The 19,136-nt window shown below is 39.8% G+C and overlaps 1 protein-coding gene across 1 annotated transcript; it reads right to left on the bottom strand.

Moving 5' to 3' along the window:
- Positions 1–595: 595 nt before the first annotated feature.
- Positions 596–17,244, bottom strand: LOC114629653. Its single transcript, XM_028777729.1, has 3 exons — positions 17,009–17,244; positions 6,151–7,375; positions 596–2,114 (listed from the first exon to the last, which is right to left on the bottom strand). The coding sequence occupies exons 2-3, from the start codon at positions 7,351–7,353 to the stop codon at positions 789–791; spliced, it is 2,529 nt and encodes an 842-aa protein (XP_028633562.1). The 5' UTR covers positions 7,354–7,375; positions 17,009–17,244; the 3' UTR covers positions 596–788.
- Positions 17,245–19,136: the final 1,892 nt, after the last annotated feature.

Genomic DNA, 19,136 nt, shown 5'->3' with positions numbered 1-19,136 from the left:
CTAACTCAAGTGAAGATGTGTGCTGGGATCCACACCCTGTACTTCCCGAATCCTAAAAGAAATTCAGGACAGGATTGTAGCAATAATCCCTTCTGCACTATGTCAAAGAATCATCTGTCAACAAAGAGCTGAATGGCCTACAAAGGCATGAGAAAATAAGAAAACAGGTGGGACAACTCTCACACACACACACACACACACACACAGAGAGGGGGGAGAGGAAGAGAGAGGGAGAGGGAGAGGGAGAGGGAGAGGGAGAGGGAGAGGGAGAGACAGGAACTCTGGGAAAGAGTCAGGCTGAAGAGATTCACATACAAGTTGTTGTGGAGGAAGTTGAATGTATGAAACTGAGAAGAGGCCACCAGACCCATCTCAGACACAGAATAGTATAAACAGGTTAACTTAGTTATACAATAGTTGGACAACAAACTTAGCTAAGGTATAGGCATTAATGCATAAATAAATGAACTTCTGTTTCATTATTCTGAAACTGAGGCAGGCATAGAAAAGCCCAAATGGTAACACAGTCTACTAACTTCTTCATCTTAGGAGAGTGCAGCACTATTAATTAGACAAAGATATTGCAAGTCATATGTATACAACCATGTATTCTCATGATAATACTTTAATGGAAGAGAGTTCCTATTCTGTGGGAGACTCTTTTTCTACTTGCCACAGTGATATTCTGTCTCTGAAAGACATGAATCCTCCGTTCTTTCCCAGGAAATGTTTGTTGCTTAAAAGTAGGTTTTAAGTCAGTGCCTGAAGCCAGTCCAAAAGCTTATACCTCACAGCTTCATTCCTGTTTCCCAGTATTCAGGGAAGTCAGACATGCATGATTCTTGCTTCGGTGATAAAAACTCTTCCTTATTAAGGAGAGACTTGGCATCACTTGCCACAGTATCAATAAAGAGACTTTTCCAATAGTAAGTCTTTCTAAAGTAAAGGCCTGAGGCAAGTGGTCCCCCAGTAACATAGGAAATGTATTCAATATATTTCAACAGTTTTTCTTTGAAGGACATGTCTTTGTCTTCTGTTAACAAATGGAGAGACTTAAGGTGTGCCTTGATTTCATTCATAGACACATTGAAATCCTTGGCAATATTTTTTAGTGAGGCTTCATCCAGCCCAAAGTAAGACCTGTAGAGATTCAAGGTCTTCTCCAACTTCTGTATTTCATCTCTGATGAAGCCCCCAAGTGGAATGGTGACGAATATTCCAGCCTTCAGGGACTCCAGCCAGATCTTCTGTCTGAGGAAATCCCTCTTCCGGTCAATAGCAGTCTCAGTAACACTGTGCAAGGACATCATGAAGATGTGGCGCTTGTGGGCTGGGAGCTCCCTCAGTAGGGTGGTCTCCAGCTTTGGAAAGTCAAAGTCAGACACATCAAAGTTAGAGACTAAGAAGAGTGGAGGTTGACTGGAAAGAGCTTCCTGAAGCTTCTCTGAACAGTCATCTCTAATTTTCTTTAAGACACTATCTCTACGGAAAGACTTAGGTTTACTCTTCTGTTCATTACTGAGATCTTGATCAATCTTGGTTCGGACAAAGTAGAACTTTTTGTTTATCTTTTCAATGGCTTTGACCAGATGTGCATCAATTTCTTTGAAGCGTGCAGCCGAGACTATAATGAAGAAGTCGTACTCACCAATTTTCATTTCTGACAGGTAACTTTCTTGTTGGAAGTTAGTGGACCCAATGCCAGGCAAGTCCCATATTGTCATGTTGGGAAGCTTTGGGTGTGGGTATGGAGTTCTCTTCATAGTTGTCTCTAGCACCCCAGTGGCGGCTGCACCTTCTTCTTCTTCTTCCCTCACTCCCCTCAGGGCATTGATAAAGCTGGATTTCCCTGTCCCTGTTTCTCCAGTCACAGCAATGTTGAGTGGGGCTTTGTCAATGTTTCTCAGAGCATGACTAATTTCAGACAGTGCCCCCTGAAGGTTCTTATTCTCCAGATGGGATTCAATCAAGGTGATAGTTTCCTCTGAGAGGATTTTGCTTTCCATGTTGAAATTCTTAAAAAAATTTTCAAAGTTGCATGCCAAACGTTCAGCAGTTAAAGGAGAGGGGCTGCTAGAGGAAGGCTTGCATGTAGGTGTGTACCATGGAGGTTGCTGAATACAGAAGAAAAGAGAGACACTGTAATTATTAGTACAGAAGGACAAAAGCTAGGAGTTTTTTTTTTATGGTATAGAGGGACCACAGCTGCTGATACCATTATGAGCAGAACACCTTCCTTTTTCCTTCTCGCTGCTGGCTACATTTCTGCTCTGCCTGTCACATGCCCTCATTCAGCTCTTCCCTTCTGTGCTTTACCTCCTTTTTTGTTGTCCCATTCATGACCAACTTATTACATTTGGCTTCCTACACTAGTGTTTACTTCTTATTTTAAGTTTTCTTTGCTTTCTCTTTATCCCTATTACAATTAATACCCATAGGTTGTAAAATCCTTAAGGGCATAGATCAAGATATGAAAATCTCAAGCAATACATCTCATGGAAAGGCTCCCTGTCTCTTTTGAGTGCTTAGGGCATTGCTTCCTAGGCCTCATAGCCTCTGGTCCCTTAGCACAGCTGTTCTAGTTTCTCTTGTGTAGTCTGTGAATAAATAAAGAAGGGGCATGAGATGGGGAGTAGAAAAGATTCTTGACATGTCTACTAGAGGGTTTGATACATTACTCTATATGTGTAATAGACTTCATTGTAGCCATAAAGAAGATTGAAATTATGTCCTTCAGAGGAAAGTGGGTGTAACTGTCGGTAGTCATATTAAGACAATAAAGCCAGTCTCAGAAGACAAATACATTTTCTCATTCACAGAGCTTAGATTTTATAGATACATCAGCTATGTTGTAGATATGACATGAAAGTGGAAGTGAATCTGTCTGGGGGACAAAAGAACTGAGGGCAAATTCCTAACATGCAATGTGTGATTGTTTGAACCTTCAAAACTAGATGTTAAAAGATTTATTTGAAGGAGATATATGTCCATGTTATTTTATATTTCTCAGCAGGGGAAGTAGGGGATTACCTCATTGTAAGCAGTTTCCTAAGATATTCCCTGTGTGTCACTGTTCTCTAGTGTTCAGTCCACAAAACCTCAAGGAAATAACTCAGAAAAATGAAAATCCTAAATGGATACAGAGGAAAGCCAGGAAGGAAGAAGGAAATATAAGAAGAGATGTTAAAGAGGCCACTATAAATAAGAATACAACATTTTAAAAAAACTTTTGAAACCTGAATAAGAAAGTATTCCAATGAAAGCCTTTCTCGGAGGAAGAGTAAGTTCTTAAGGCTGATGAAACAAGATAAAGCTAAGATGTGTTTCCTACAGCAATCCACATATGACATATATATCCATATACTACATATTTTGGACTTTAGGCCACATAATTTTTTGTCTGATATTCCTGGTTTATTATAATCTTAGAAGGACATTAAAAATATGTATATTTCATGAATTGTGGAAAACCAGACTTTATCACAGGTATGACTGTAGATCAAAGTTTATGAATACTGATACTAAAAACATCAGAACTTTTGGATGAGAGGTATAAATCACAGGCGTACCCTTTCCTTTTGGTGTTTCAGACACACAGAGGACTTTGGAATTAGAGTTGGAACACAGGGTAAATGCAGGAAGTCATGAGAGATTGGCTTCACTTAGCTCTGATACTCTGGTGTTAATAATGTGGTGTGAAGATTTCAATACAGAAGCTTCAGATATAGAGAATTCTACTCTTGAGTCAGCCAATTATCTTGTTGGAGGCCATGTCACCAATAAAGGTAAGGGAAAGGTGGACATCAGTATAGATCTTACTGTTACTAGGAATAATATATTAAAATATCAAAACTCTCAGGGTAATTATTTGAGAACTCCTATGGGATGCTACATGCATGTGCGCAGGCGCACATGGGTATAGTATGAGTTCCAAAGATCTACCCATTTCTGCATCTCTGGTACTAGGATGCCAACAGTTGATTTACTAGTAGAAGCTTTATTTAGGAACTGCTGGTATTGTAGCTACAGTAACAAACTTAAGTTCATGTACAGTGCATCGCTTATACCCTACTATTTTTGTCACAGTTGCTTGCAATGTATGCAAGTCCCAGTCTTTTGTGACTATCTGAAACAATGGTTCTCAACAATTCTGACATGGAATAGATTGAGATAAAACTCACTAGAGGCCACCAGAACAGTGATATGTCATCTACACTGTGATGGCTAGCTGTAGATAAACCTAATATTACATAACAACCCAACCTCCTAAGACACATTTTTCTGGAGAATTTTCTTAATAAGGACCTTCTATATAAGTGTTAGATATTTCCATTGAGAAGCACAAATTGCTACACAGAACTGCATAACTATTCAAATAGCCAAGGCAACAATGAGCACAAAGGATCATAAGTCTCTAATAAAAGATTAAGAATACAGCTGAAATGATGACTCAGCAGTTGAAAGGCCTGGATGCTCTTCCAGAGGTCCCGAGTTCAATTCCCAGCAACCATATGGTGGCTCAAAATCATCTGTAATGAGATGTGATTCTCTGTTTTGAGTGTATATGAAGACTTATAGACATAAAAGTATATGTATGAATGAATATTTAAAAAGATTTTAAAGAAATTGTAGTAGATTAAATTCCTGTCAAATACTTCATAAATAATGAAAACAATCTCAATCACATGATAGGTAAGAAATGTTGAAGGAGGAAACGTATCTGATGAACAGAGTATGTGTGACAAGAACATGAAGTAGGGATTCTTGAGGGCAAATGGCAACTTGCTAGGTATAGGGGAGCATGGCAGAGGGCAGTATGTAAAGGAAAGAAAGAGAACAGATAAGAATGAATTACAATCTATAATGGCATACATACATGGAAATACCATAGTGAAACTCACTGTTTTGTACTTGCACCAAAAATGTGATGAAATATAATAAACCTCAATGAGATCCAAGAAAATACTGATGAGTGAAATTAAAATGAAAACATAAGATTTGCATGAGAAATTCACAAATGTCAGATTTAGAAAAAAATCCTAAATATTTTACAACAGACACAACACACACATACCAGATAAGCACGCAGAGTAAGAAGGTAGGAAGAAAGGAAGGTAGAAAGCAAGCAAGGAAGAAAGCAATCAAGTTTCAATAAGTAACCAAGAAAGTGAGATGCTCCAAAGCAGAGACGAAAGAAATCTCAAAGAAGGCAACAAAGATGATAAGATTCCCATGTTTATAGTTTATAAACACTCATATTGTCAAACTGTCCATACTTCACAAATTGATCTACAGACTCAATGCAACCTCAGAAAAAACACCAATGCCATTTAGAATAAAATTTGAATGTGAAATTACAAAACTCACTTGGGAACACAGAAGACTGCAAATAGCCAAAACAATATTGATCAAAACCAACAGGGCTAGGAGTCATTGTAATACCTGATTTTAAGGCATAGCAGAAAACAGAGTGACAAAAATAGCCCAATAGTGGGATGAGGACAGGTCTATAGACCAACAAACCGATAGGCAGAGCATAGCCAGAATATCCATAAACCATGAAGCCAACAGAATGTTTCTACAGCAATCAATATCTCAGCAAGGCTTCCAAACACTCACAGTGCACAAAGATCACATGGTTTGAAGAATGGAACTGGGTAAACTGGACATCGGGCAAGTCTCATCCTTGACCCTCATCCTTGAACATATACAAAACCAACCCTAAGTGGGCCAAATTGCTTAATATAAGATGGTAACCCTGAAGCTCTTAAAGGGAAATGGGTATGAAAAACTTCATCAGATTTTCCCACATGGGGTCCACAAAGCATAGGAATCAAAAGCAAACTGCCAAGTAGCGTTCCATATAACTGAAATACTTCTTAAAAACAAAGCAAATTGACACCACAGTAATGAGATGATTTACAAATGAGATGAAAAGCCTCAGGAGTCCATCATGTAACAGTCTCAACCAGAGAGACCCCAGCATGTCAACAGGAGCAGAAAATGGATATGACAAAATTCATCAGAGTCACTTTGAAACATCTCAACAAAGTGAAGTAGACAGGTGCTTTCTGGAATAACTGTGGAAACACTAATTTTTCCCAGGAATTCCTCCCAACATAGAGAGGCGTTAGAGTTGAATGAGCTCACCTTTGCTGTCAAAAGCTCTTCATTACTGAGGATAATTTTAACATCGCTCGCAACTGTGTCAATGAAATAATTCTGCAAGTGGTAAAACTTTGAAAAGTAAGGATGTCTAATGTAGTTCAGTAATTTATCTGTTGTGGATGGACAAGGCTCATCTGAAAACAAATGTGGAGACTTAATTTTTGCCTTGAGTTCCTCCAGTGTCACGTTCAAATCATCAGCAATGTTTTCCAGTGATGCCTCATCCAGGCCAAAGGAAGATCTGTAGTCATTCAAAGTCTGTTCCAACATCTCTATGTCATTTTGGGTCAATCCCCTGAATGGTATGGTAGCCCTTGGCATTCTGGATTCCTTCAAGATCTTTTGTTTCAGCATATCCCTCTTCTTGTCTATGGTGGAATCCGTAACAGTTGGCAAAGCAAGCATGAACATGTGGCGTTTGTATGCTGGGAGCTCTCTCAGAAGGGTGGTCTCCAGCTTTGGGAAGTCAAAGTCAGACACATCAGTGTTAGAGACTAGGAAGACTGGAGGCTCCTGGTGTGTCACGTGCTTCAGTATACCTGAAATGTCATTTCGAATCGTCTTTAATATGTTCTCTTTATTGAATCTCCTAGGGTTTATCCTTTTTTTTATCTGAAGATAAATATCTGTATGCGTTAGAACTAAATAGAAACTCCTATTCATTTGCACAATGGCTTCGACAATTTCTGTGTCACTATTCCTTATGTATCCAGAAGAGACAATAATGAAGAAGTCATACTCTTCAATGTTCATTTTCTTTAAATACTCCTTTGGATGAAAGGCACAAAATGCAATACCAGGCAGGTCCCATAGTGTCACACTGGGACACTTTGCATATGGGTATGGTGTCCTCTCAGTGGTTGTATATACCACCCCAGTAGCAGCTGCACCTTCTTCATCAGCCCCTACTCCCTGTAGAGCATTGATGAGACTGGACTTTCCAACCCCAACCTGCCCTATCACTGCAATGTTCACTGTGGCTTTCTCAATGTCACTCAGAGCATTGCTGATGGCAGAAACTGTTTCCTGAAGGTTTCCAGACTCTAAGGATGATTCAATGACGGCAAATAATTTCTGAGGCAGGATATTTGTTTTTATCTTGAAATTCTGAGGATTTGTGCCAAACCTGGAGGTCAAATCAGGGTCATTTTTTGGAGGGAGCGTAGAAGAGGAAGTCTGACCCATGCCTGGGAAATGTCGATGGTACCTAAGGAAGGAAAGAACCAGGAAGGTCAACAAATTAGTTCAGCAAGAACAACCATTGGAAGAGCAGGGTCTAGCTTTTGCCCACACATTTAAATAGGGACTTTCTTTTCTTCAATCAAGTGTACAAGACTGAACAGCACTTATTCTTGGGTTTAGCTTTAAATTTTGGTTTTGCTCACACTCCTTAACCTTTGACCATTTTCTTCTTTACAGTGTTTTTAGTTCTTCAAGATCAAACTCAAGCCTGTGATAACAGCATTAAGGAGGTTGTGCAATGGTCTGAGCTTAGCCTGAGCTATGATACCAAGATATTGTCTGGAAAAGAAATTCACTGAGTTCAAAGCTCTGTCAGTCTCTCCAAATAATGTCATATTATGACAGGCACATTGACTTTTACGTTTTGAGTTTTACTTTAATAACTGACATGAATGTTAGCTAATTCCATTGGAGAGAGCTCAGCTCATGGTCAGAAGGAGTAGTCTTAAGAATGTGGGAGACTCTTGATCCATCCTTCTTGGGTTTCCCGTGACTTTGATACCTACCAAAGTTCTTTCACTCTTTGGTGCGAAAAACCCTTTGCTTTTCAATCAAGACCATGTGGATGTGGTAGTCATAGTCTGTGTTGGGAAAACTGCTACTGTTGTTTTGTGGAATGGGTATACTATTCCCATCAATTTGCCATCTATATATTTAGGTATGTTTGTATTCATGAATTGGTAGGGCTGTTAATTAGGCCATAGAAGCTGCTGTGTATAGTGAGTTAGAGTAATTTTACATTAACTCACTATGGTCAAAGAACTGAGCAGAAGTGACTTTTGAATGCTCGGCCATAAACGTGATACATAAATTACAGCCTCCAAGGCTTAGTGTGGTGCCGAAGAGACAACAGAAGTGACGTGAGTACAGGGGGAGTGGTGGAATGTATTGACACTGTAAACATCGCTGAAAGAGTAAAAACCCAAATCATTCGGTCAGTTAGTGGGCTAATGAGCTGTAGAGACAGTCAAGAGACTAAATGAAATGGATAATTCATACTTGAAAATTTACTCCATATCCTGAACTATCAGAGAAAGAAGAATTAAATCAGAATGGTACTACCAAGAAATCAACAACAAATGTAGAAAAGAGGAATCATATTTACTATTAAAAGTTGGTGCAGTTCCTTCAGAAATTGATCACTGTCCCAGGAACACTACTCTCTTCAACCTGAAGGACTGTTTACTCAACAGACCACACAGATGCAAGCATATCTGTGGTTATAGCTGCTCTGCTGATGTTTACTATGAAATCAATTCAGTGTAGATATTTATATACAGATGAATTGACAAAGAAACTATGGTACATATATACAATAAGGTTCTATGGAGTTGTGAAGTAAAATGAAATCATTACATTTTCAAAAAACAATTAGTTGTGACTATTGTGAAGGGTGTCATTTCCCTAATTTATTTTTCAGTCCGTTTATCTTTTGAGTAGAGTAAGGCTACTGATTTGTTTGAGTTGATTTTATAACCAGCCACTTTGCTGAAGCTGTTTATCAGGTTTAGGAGTTCTCTGGTGAAATTTTTTAGGGTCACTTAAGTATACTATCGTATCATCTACAAATAGTGATATTTTCACTTTTTCCTATTTGTATCCCTTTGACTTCTTTTTGTTGTCTAACTGCTCTAGCTAGGACTTCCAGTACTATATTGAATAGGTAGGGAGAGAACGGGCAGCCTTCTCTAGTCCCTGATTTTAGTGGGATTGCTTCAAGTTTCTCTCCATTTAGTTTGATGTTGGCTATTGGTTTGCTGTATATTGCTTTTACTATGTTTAGGTATGGGCCTCAAATTCCTTATCTTTCCAAGACTTATATCATGAAGGGATGTTGAATTTTGTCAAATGCTTTCTCAGCATCTAGTGAGATGATCATGTAATTTTTTTCCTTGAGTTTGTTTATATAGTGGATTACATTGATGGGTTTCCAAATATTGAACCATCCCTGCATCCCTGGGATAAAACCTACTTGATCATGATGGATGATTGTTTTGATGTGTTCTTCCATTTGCTTTGCTAGAATTTTATTGAGTATTTTTGCACTAATGTTCATAAGGGAGATTGGTTTGAAGTTCTCTTTCTTTGTTGGGTCTTCCTGAGGTTTGGGTATGAGTGTAATTGTAGCTACATTGAATGAATTGGATAGTGTTCCTTCTGTTTCTATTTTGTGGAATAGTTTGAAGAGAATTGGTATTAGGTCTTTCTTGAAGGTCTGTTAGAATTCTGCCCTAAAACTGTCTGCTCCTGGGCTTTTTTTGGTGGGGATACTTTTAATGACTGCTGCTATTTCCTTAGGGGTTATGGGACTGTTTAGATGGTTTATTTGCTCCTGATTTAACTTTGGTACCTGGTATATGCTGAGAAAGCATTTGACAAAATTCAACATCCCTTCATGGTAAAAGTCTTGCAAAGATCAAGAATTCAAGGTCCATGCCTAAACACAGTAAAAGCAATATACAGCAAACCAGTAGACAAAACCAAACTAAATGGAGAGAAACTTGAAGCAATCCCACTAAAATCAGGGACTAGACAATCCTGTCCACTCTCACCCTACCTATTCAATATAGTACTGGAAGTCCTAGCCAGAGCAATTAAACAACTAAAGAAAGTCAAAGGGATACAAATAGGAAAGGAAGAAGTCAAAATTTCACTATTTGCAGATCGTTATGATAGTATACTTAAGTGACCCTAAAACTTCCACCAGAGAACTCCTAAACATGATAAACAACTTCAGCATAGTGGCTGGTTATAAAATCAACTCAAACAAATCAGTAGCCTTCCTCTACTCAAAGGACAAAAAGGCTGAGAAAGAAATTAGGGAAATGACACCCTTTACAATACTCACAAATAATATAAAACACCTTGGTGTGATTCTAACCAAGCAAGTTAAAGACCTGTATGACAAAAAACTTCAAGTCTCTGAAGAAAGAAATTGAAGAAGATCTCAGAAGATGGAAAGATCTCCCATGCTCATGGATTGGCAGAATTAGTATAATAAAAATGCCCATCTTTCCAAAAGCAATCTACAAATTCAATGCAATCCCTATTAAAATCTCAACTCAATTCTTCACAGAGTTAGAAAAGGAAATTCTCAAATTCATTTGGAATAACAAAAAATCCAGGATAGCGAAAACTTTTCTCAACAAGAAAAGAACTTCTGGTGGAATCACCCTCTCTGACCTCAAACTGTACTACAGAGCAATAGTGATAAAAACTGCATGGTATTGGTACAGAGACAGGAAGGAATATCAATGGAATAGAACTGAAGATCCAGAAATGAACCCACACACCTATGGTCACTTGATCTTTGACAAAGGAGCCAAAACTGTCCAGTGGAAAAAGGACAGCATTTTCAACAAATGGTGCTTGTTCAACTGGAGGACAATATGTAGAATCATGCAAATCGATCCATACTTATCTCCTTGTACAAAGCTCAAGTCTAAGTGGATAAAGGACCTCCACATAAAACCAGATACACTGAAACTAATAGAAGAGAAGGTGGGGAAGAACCTCGAATACTTGGGGTAATGAATATAGGAAATGTGGTACATGTACACAGTGGAGTACTACTCGGCTATTATAAACAGTGAATTCATGAATTTTTTAGGCAAATTAATGGAATTAGAAAATATCATCCTGAGTGTGGTAACCCAATCACAAAAGAATGCACATGGTATGCACTCACTGAAAAGTGGATATTAGCCCAAAAGCTCACAATACCCAAGGTAAAACTCACAGACCACATGAAGATCATGAATAAGGAAGATCAAAGTGTGGGGACTTCGGTTCTTCTTAGAAGGAGTAACAAAATACTCACAGGAGCAAATATGGAGACAAAATGAGGAGCAGAGACTTAAATAGGAGAGGTCCGGAGACTGCCCCATCTGGGTATTCATCCCACGTGTAGTCATCAAAGGCAGGTGAAGTTGTGGATGCCAGGAAGTGCATGCTGACAGAAGCCTGATATACCTGTCTCCTGAGAGGTCTGCCAGAGCCTAACATATACAGAGGAGTATACTCTCAGCTAACCATTGAACTGATCATGTGGTTCCCAATGAAGGAGGTAGAGAAAAGATTGAAGGAGCTGAAGGGGTTTGTGTCCTCATGGGGAGAGTAACAAGACCAACCAACCAGAGCTCCCAAGGTCTAAACAGCCAGTCTGGGAGCACACAGGTAGGAACCCATGGTTCTAGGTGTATATGTAGGTGCGGGTGGCCTTTTCAGCATGGATTGGAGAGAAGGTCCTTTGTCTCAGGAAAGCTGGATACCCCAGTGGGGGGAATTCTAAGGCAGGAAGGTGGGAGTGGGTGGAGGAGAAGCAGGAAGAGGGGGATTGGAAGGGGGTTTCTGGGGATGGGAAATGGGTAAAGGGGATAACATCTGAAATGTAAATAAATAAAATATTCAATAAAAAATCTTAAAATTTAGTTGAAAACATGAAAGACCTCAGACAAACAAAGCAAGCTTGAGGCAGGGAAAATACTATTGACATTACTGTATTTCATTTCAATGTCTGCTTCAGAAGGACAGTAAGCATGGTATTGCCTGAATATCATACAACTTAAAAAGCAGGGGAGCACAGACAATACAGATATAAACCCACAGGGCTACAACCACAGGGCTTTTTTTGTTTGTTTCTTTGTTTCTTTCTTTCCTCCTCCACCTCCTCTTTTTCTTTCAAAGGATCTTACTGGAGAATGGACTTTCTATTAAGAAATGTAACTCAAAACTCTGGAATGAAAACCCTTTAAGAAGTAGGGATAGGTAGGGGCTTTCCCAGTAGGGTTCCAGCTGCTCAGGAAATGAGGCCATGACAACAAGCAGGAGCTCATGGAAATTAAAAGCTTCTGTACAGCAAAGGAATCAGACAAGGAAAGAGACAGATTTCTAGATTGGAGGGGATCCTTGTTAGCAATTCATTCATCAGAAGATTAGTATTCAAAATATTCACAGAATTTAAAAACCCTGATCAATAAGAAAATAAACAGTTCAATCATAACGTGGGTGTGTAACTGAACAGAGTTCTCAGAAGAAATACAAATGGTCAATAAGTATATATTTATAAAAAATGTTCAGCATCCTCAACCATTAAAACATGAGAATTGTAGCTACTTTGGGATTTCATCTCACCTGAGTCAGAGAGGCTTTCATTAAGAGAGACCATGGCAACAGATACTGGGGTGGATGTAGAAGAAGGGGAGTCCTTATTTGCTGCTGTGGGTTTGCACGCAAGCACAGCCATTATGGAATCAGTGACATCACTCCTGAGTGTAGCCCTGAAGGACTCTATATCCTAGCACAAAGTCCCTGGAACATGATGTTCATCACTGCTCTAGTGACAACAGCTGGGAAATGCAATCAGCCCAGAGGATAAGTGGATAATGAGGATGTGCCACAGAGACACAATGGAACTGGATTCCTGCATAACATCAATGGAAGTGTATAACATTCAGACAAACTGGCAGAGCTACTAAATGTTAAGTGAGGTCACCCAGTGTCACAGAAGCAAACCTGATGTTGTCTCTCATATGTCGATTTCAGTTTCTCATTTTTAGGTATGTACATTTATGTTGCAGGAAGTGCTTGCAGAGGCCAGGAAACTGGAAGGGGGCCCATAAGAGGGGAAAAATAGCCTTGGGGGAGATAGTAGCATGTATAGGATTGGCAAGTCTTGATTCTCTAACAGAACTCCAGCAGGACCCTCAGCCATCCAAGAAAGGTGTTCATACAACAGCAGAGCTTAGCAGTTATCCTCTTTAATCTTATGACCCATTACTCTTAAGATTATCTGAGGCAGTGAAACAGTTTTGAACAATTAGCATTTTTTTAAGGATAGCCTACCTGTGCATAGTTGGCATTAATCCCTATCCAGAGCTGGACCTGGGCTGTCCCCTGGCTCATGCTCCCAGTTTCTCATGTGAAGGGGCTGACAGTAACTGTCCTTAACTATGTAGTGAAATGAGTAAGAGCCACCCAATATATCCAATATGTATTCCAGGTTATAGTGACCCACCTTAAATATATGGCTTTCCATGCCCACACACACTACACCAGACAGACCGACACACAGACACAGACACAGACACAGACACACAGACACAGACACAGACACACACACACACACACACACACACACACACACAAAGACACATCACATTGTTCCCTGTCTCTGTGGCACTTCTCATGCTGTATTGTTCAGATGTTGCTGGGCCAACGGGAACAGTTTACAATCTCTATTTTTTACAATGAGTGTTTGATGAAAAACAAGCCTGCTTTCACATCAGAATGGAAACCAAGTGTTTTGGACACCATCAGAATTGAGAAAAATTGGACAAAACCTTTGAATGGTACAACTTTGTTCCTTGTTGTGCTGTCTATGGAAGTTATACAGCAATGGGCACCAAGCATACACATTGGGCCTATATTCCTAATCCTATGTTTAACATAGGAGTAATTAAGGGAGATATGGATATCCTCTTGGTGGTTAATAAATCTTTTTGGTTACCTGATTCTTATGACAACTCGGGAAGTGCTAAGGCTATGGACGTGACTACAGAAATCATGAGTTATACCATGGGAGTGCAAGGAACTCATATTTGTATTGGTACTGGACCTCAAAGCCTACATTGTACTTTTCAAATGTAGTTATTCCTAGTTGATGCTACCTAGAATTTTCATAATAAATTTTACACGCTTCACGAATCTGCATTTAGTGGATAGAAGACTGGGGCTACTAGTTCCATAAATCTAACATCTGGTCTTGTGAGATGTGGATTACTAACAAGAAATTGGACTGAATACAAAGGCAACAAAGTTAAATGGAGCACGCTTGGATGCTTGTTGATATCCCATGAAGAAGTGATTGATTTGAGTTCTTGTTGCTTTCTTTGGGATAATGTTCTCACTCAGAATTAAGATAGCAATGATATAATTCAAATTGAACTGTGGAAATTAGTTCTATTGTTAATGAACTTATTTGATGGCATTGAGTTGGAATGTCAGATTCTCTCTTGCAATTTGGCCGTCCAGTGCAGACTAATTTTTGGAAAATAGCAAGTGCCTTTTACTCTCTTTAAGCATGGAAAGGGAGTTTAAACACTAATGATGGCCAGTAGTCTTTGACCATTAGCTTAAATCAATGTTGTCCCTTTGTAGTATGTATATCATGACCTTACTTGCTATTGAAAAGGCCTGTACAGTGCCAACCTAATAATTATAGTATCACTTGTGAATATTGTCCTCTTCATAGCCTTGTTAATTCTAGTATATCCTTAAGTGTCACTTCTGAGTATTTGTCCATTCTTAGAGCAAGGCCACCAGTCTGGAAACCAATGAAATTGTAGAGGCCATGGTAAGACTCACAGGTGATAATTTTTAAAACTGGCTGTTAGAGTATTAAGAAGAACTTGTAGAATTACTGGGCTGACTGTTGCTGTCATTATGGGAATTATTGCGTTAGCTATTGTTGATACTACAGATAGACTGGCGCTTAATAAAGAAATTAAAACTGCTGAGGTCATGAGTGACTGGCATAAGCATTCTGTAGAACTTTGGACTCAACACAACAAAATAGTGACATGGTTAATGAAATAGTTAATATTAGACAAGCTCTAATTCTGATAGAAGTTAGGGACACTCAAAGAACAAAAGAAGTTTAAATGTGGCGACATGTTATATATTGTATTTCACCTTTAAATTTGAACGAGAACAAGTATAACTGGAAAAAAGGTTAAAATACATTTGATGGGCCACCATCATTTTTCTTAAGTGATTCATGATTTTCAACAAGAAATTAAGGACACTTTCTCAAAAAGATTCCTTTGTCTAGCAACTGCTATCCTTGTCTTTTCACTAATAAGTTTACTGGCTTCTTTGTGCAAGATTGTGAAATAGCATGACATAGAAAACACTGTATTTACTGGAAGGATGCATGATCTTCAACATAAACTTAATTTTCATGACAACTGAATAGAGCTTAAACAAAACAGAGATGCAGTGGGCAAACTGGAAGAGCCACCTGGCATATACTTTGGAGTGATGACCACTTATGGTTTGAAGTTAAGATCTTGAAAATAATCAGTGTTATCTGAGACTTATGGGGTTGCTGATTCTTGGGAATTCAAGAACCTTAGCATGTCCTCAGTCCAAGACATATCTGGCAAACCAGGAAGCCTTGTGTGGCTGAGAATTGCTCAGGTAATGATTCCTTCAGATAACTTCTAGATTAAGCAAGAGGTTTTGGTCTGTGGGAATTGAATTCCTAAAAGGCCCTTTTTTGTAGCAACCAATGAAAGTGATTCTGCAAGGCTCTGTGGGGTTCATTCTATCAGAGACTGTCCTTCCCTGATGCTTGCTAATCTTTAACACATCTTACAGTGTCTTTCTTTCTTGTCCTGCATCACTCAGAACACTAACAAGTGATCTAATTCCTAACAGCAAATTCAAACACAAAGCCAAAGATTGTATAAAAAACAAAGACAGCTCATCTCCACTAAAACCCACAAATGCCAGGGAAAGTCTTGTGGTTTTCTTGAGAATGACATAGGTGAAGTTCCAGAGAAAGAATTGAAAAGGATGATTGTAAATATGACCAAGGAAGAAAGGAGTCAATCACCTGAATGAAAATGAGGGGTCAACAAATGGATTGATGATGGAATTCATTGAACAGAAACACTGAAGAAACTCTTGTCTTAAATGTGGCTAGAAATTAAAACTTGATAAACCAAATGCCCAATGGAAAGGCTCATCAACACTGTGGATCATGTGAAGGAGAGATTATCATGAGTTGCAAGTATATATAGATAGTATAGTATTGGAAGACTTGTTCAAGGGTGGTCATAATAATTTAAAAACCTGTCAACAAACCATGTGTAATCTTTGGAACACCAGGAAATGTATGGGCATAGAAGAAGGAGAAGAACTCCTTTCCAGCTGCATAGAAAATGTATTCAATGAATCTTAGCAGAAATGTCCCCAAATTTAGGGACAGCAAAGCACATCCAGATAGATAGGAGAAGCACGTAGAACTCCAGATACACAGAGCAGAAAGAGAAACTGCTGAAGTCATATTATAGTGAAAACCCAGAATATACAGAGAAAATTGTTTTGCAGACTGCAAGAGAGAAAGAAGAAGAAGAACTCTAAAATAAGCCCTTCAGAGTAGGGCTGAAGAGAGTGAGGGCCCTTCAGAGTGAGGGCAGAAGAATCTTTGAAAACTGAAGGGCCTAACATGATCTGCCAGAACTTGTCTGTGGCAGTTTCTGATCTGGGATTTTTTCTTCATGGGACAAATGAAGATCCTACAGCATGGAATCCAAGGGCATCTGAGTATCCCAACCTGGACTCTTTCTCCAAGCTTGACTGCTGCAGAAGACAATCAAGGCCCACAACACACAGGTGGAAGGAAGGGGTTGCCTTCTCTGCTTTGGGATGCTCTGTGGTCCAGAAGATGGCCGCTGAAGGATACTTCTGTGCCCAGGATGATCCCTGAGAACAAAGCCCTAAACTTTCCTTTCCTGATGTCAAGACACCACTCCTCATGTTATCACACATCTTGGGTTATCACACAAGCTGAACATAGACACCCTTCACTTACCTCAGCAGTGGTGACCTTGATCTGGTAGCAATAATACTTCTGTGAATGCTCTCCTCTCAAGAAAGGTCTTTATCTAAAGCTGAAATTCAGATTCAGAATGTTTATGAAGAGAAGACATGAGGTGTGGAGTTCTAGTGCCCCAGGAAGAACTCCACAAAGAAAGGAGGAGGCCATGGGATTGACAGTCTGATCTACTTCGGTTTCTTTGTCTTTACTGTTCCACACCCAGTCCTTGTTCTCTAAACTTTTCCTCCTGGATCTGAGCTCTATTTATCTAAACTACTGAAGCGGGGGGGGGGGGGGAGGCTGTAGTCAGAGTAGGTTTCAGTTTCTATTCCTGGAAATGGTTAGTTTGTGAGAATCAAATGGGAACTCTATTGTGTTTTATAAAAAGAAATAATCAGGAATATGTTTGGAAGAGGTATGGTATTGTGTCTGTGGGGGAGTATGTCTCTGTGGGTCCATGCTGAGGCATCCCTTCCCCCTGAGGTACCAGCCACAGGGATAGAATAGAGTTTATTTAGGGCATGGGAAGGGGAGTTGGGAAAGGAGGAGAAAGAGAGAGAAAGAGAGAGAGAGAGAGAGAGAGAGAGAGAGAGAGAGAGAGAGAGAGAGGAAGGAGGAAGGAAGGTGTGGGGACGGGAGGAGATGAGAGGAAGGGAGAGGAGATTAAAAGAGAAGAGGAGTAGAGGCTGACTATGAACAGGTAAGAAAGAGGAGGGAGGGGAATGTGGAGAAATAGGTCAGAGGGGATAGAGAGTAAGAGTGTAAGAGAGTTAGTGAGTAAGAGAGTGAGGTGGGGTCAAACAACCCTTTTTATAGTGAGTCAGGCATATATGTCTATTGCCAGGTAACTGCGGGCACAGCCTACAAGGAATGCTCCACTTCATATGTTCTCCATTAGATAAGGTCTTGTATGGGCCAAGTTGTTTGAAGTTTAACAGAAGGCCTTACTAAATCTAAGGGGTGATCCTTTTAACACAGTTCATGGTAGAGACTCTGGCTTGCATGGATGAATAAGGCACCTGCTGGACCTCAGTGACAGAATTAAGTCTTGCTAGGTCTTTATCGTTATTGGTCTACAGACAGCCCTTGCTCTTTACACTATTCAGCCTGGATCTGAGCCCTGTTTCTCTAAACCACACAAGGGGAGGCTGTAGTCAGAGTTGGTTTCAGTTTCTACCCTGTCAAATGGCTAGTTTGTAGGAATTAATCCAGAAGTCCATACATTCTCTTTTAGGGAAGGTTATAGGTGGGCCAAGGTGTTTGAGATTTAGCAGCAGGCCTGGCAAAGTTTGTGGGGAATTACCATGAGAGTCCCCAAATCCTCATGATTTTGAAAGCTTGGCTCAACCTAGCTGGTGTGCTCCTGGGAAGACACCATATCCTGAGACATCCTAGAGGAGTCACTGCACTCAGAGCAGCAGGTAAGACCCCTCTCCTTCTATGCCCCAGAGCTTCAACTGGGAGCCGGGGTGCTCAGGACCCACCAGGCACCCAAACCCCGCCCCTGCGGGATACCACTACACTTCTACCCCTTGCTTGGTTCTTGTGGCTGGGGCAGATATCTAGCCAGTCTGCTCCCATGGAGACACCATATCCTGAGACATCCTAGAGGAGCCACTGCACTCAGAGCAGTGGGAGCTCAGAATCACAGGATCACAGGATCACACGATCACAGGATCATAGAGACATCTGGACCCTGAGGAGTTTTGACACAAGCAAGATAACTGGAAAGACAGACTCCAGTCAGAGATAGTGAGTGCAGGTAGCACTAGAGTTAACCAGATGGTGAAAGGCAAGTGCAAGAACTTAAGCAATAGAAACCAAAGCTACTTGGCATCAGCAGAACCCAGTTCTTCCACCATAGCAAGCCCTGGATACCCCATCACACCAGAAAAGCAGGATTCATAATTAAAATCACTTCTCATGATGATGATAGAGGACTTTAAGAAGGGCAAAAATAATTTCCTAAAAGAAGTACAGGAGAACACAGGAAAACAGGTAGAAGCCCTTAAAGAGGAAACACAAAAATCCCTTAAAGACTTACAAGAAAATACAAGCAAAAAGGTGAAGGAATTAAACAAAACCATACAGGATATAAAAATGAAGTAGAAACAATAAATTA

Source organism: Grammomys surdaster, unplaced genomic scaffold (assembly GCF_004785775.1).
Source record: "Grammomys surdaster isolate TR1022 unplaced genomic scaffold, NIH_TR_1.0 313, whole genome shotgun sequence".
NCBI classification, from domain to species: domain Eukaryota; kingdom Metazoa; phylum Chordata; class Mammalia; order Rodentia; family Muridae; genus Grammomys; species Grammomys surdaster.
The sequence above is the reverse complement of the archived record's forward strand: the minus strand, read 5'-3'. Positions and strand labels throughout refer to the sequence as shown.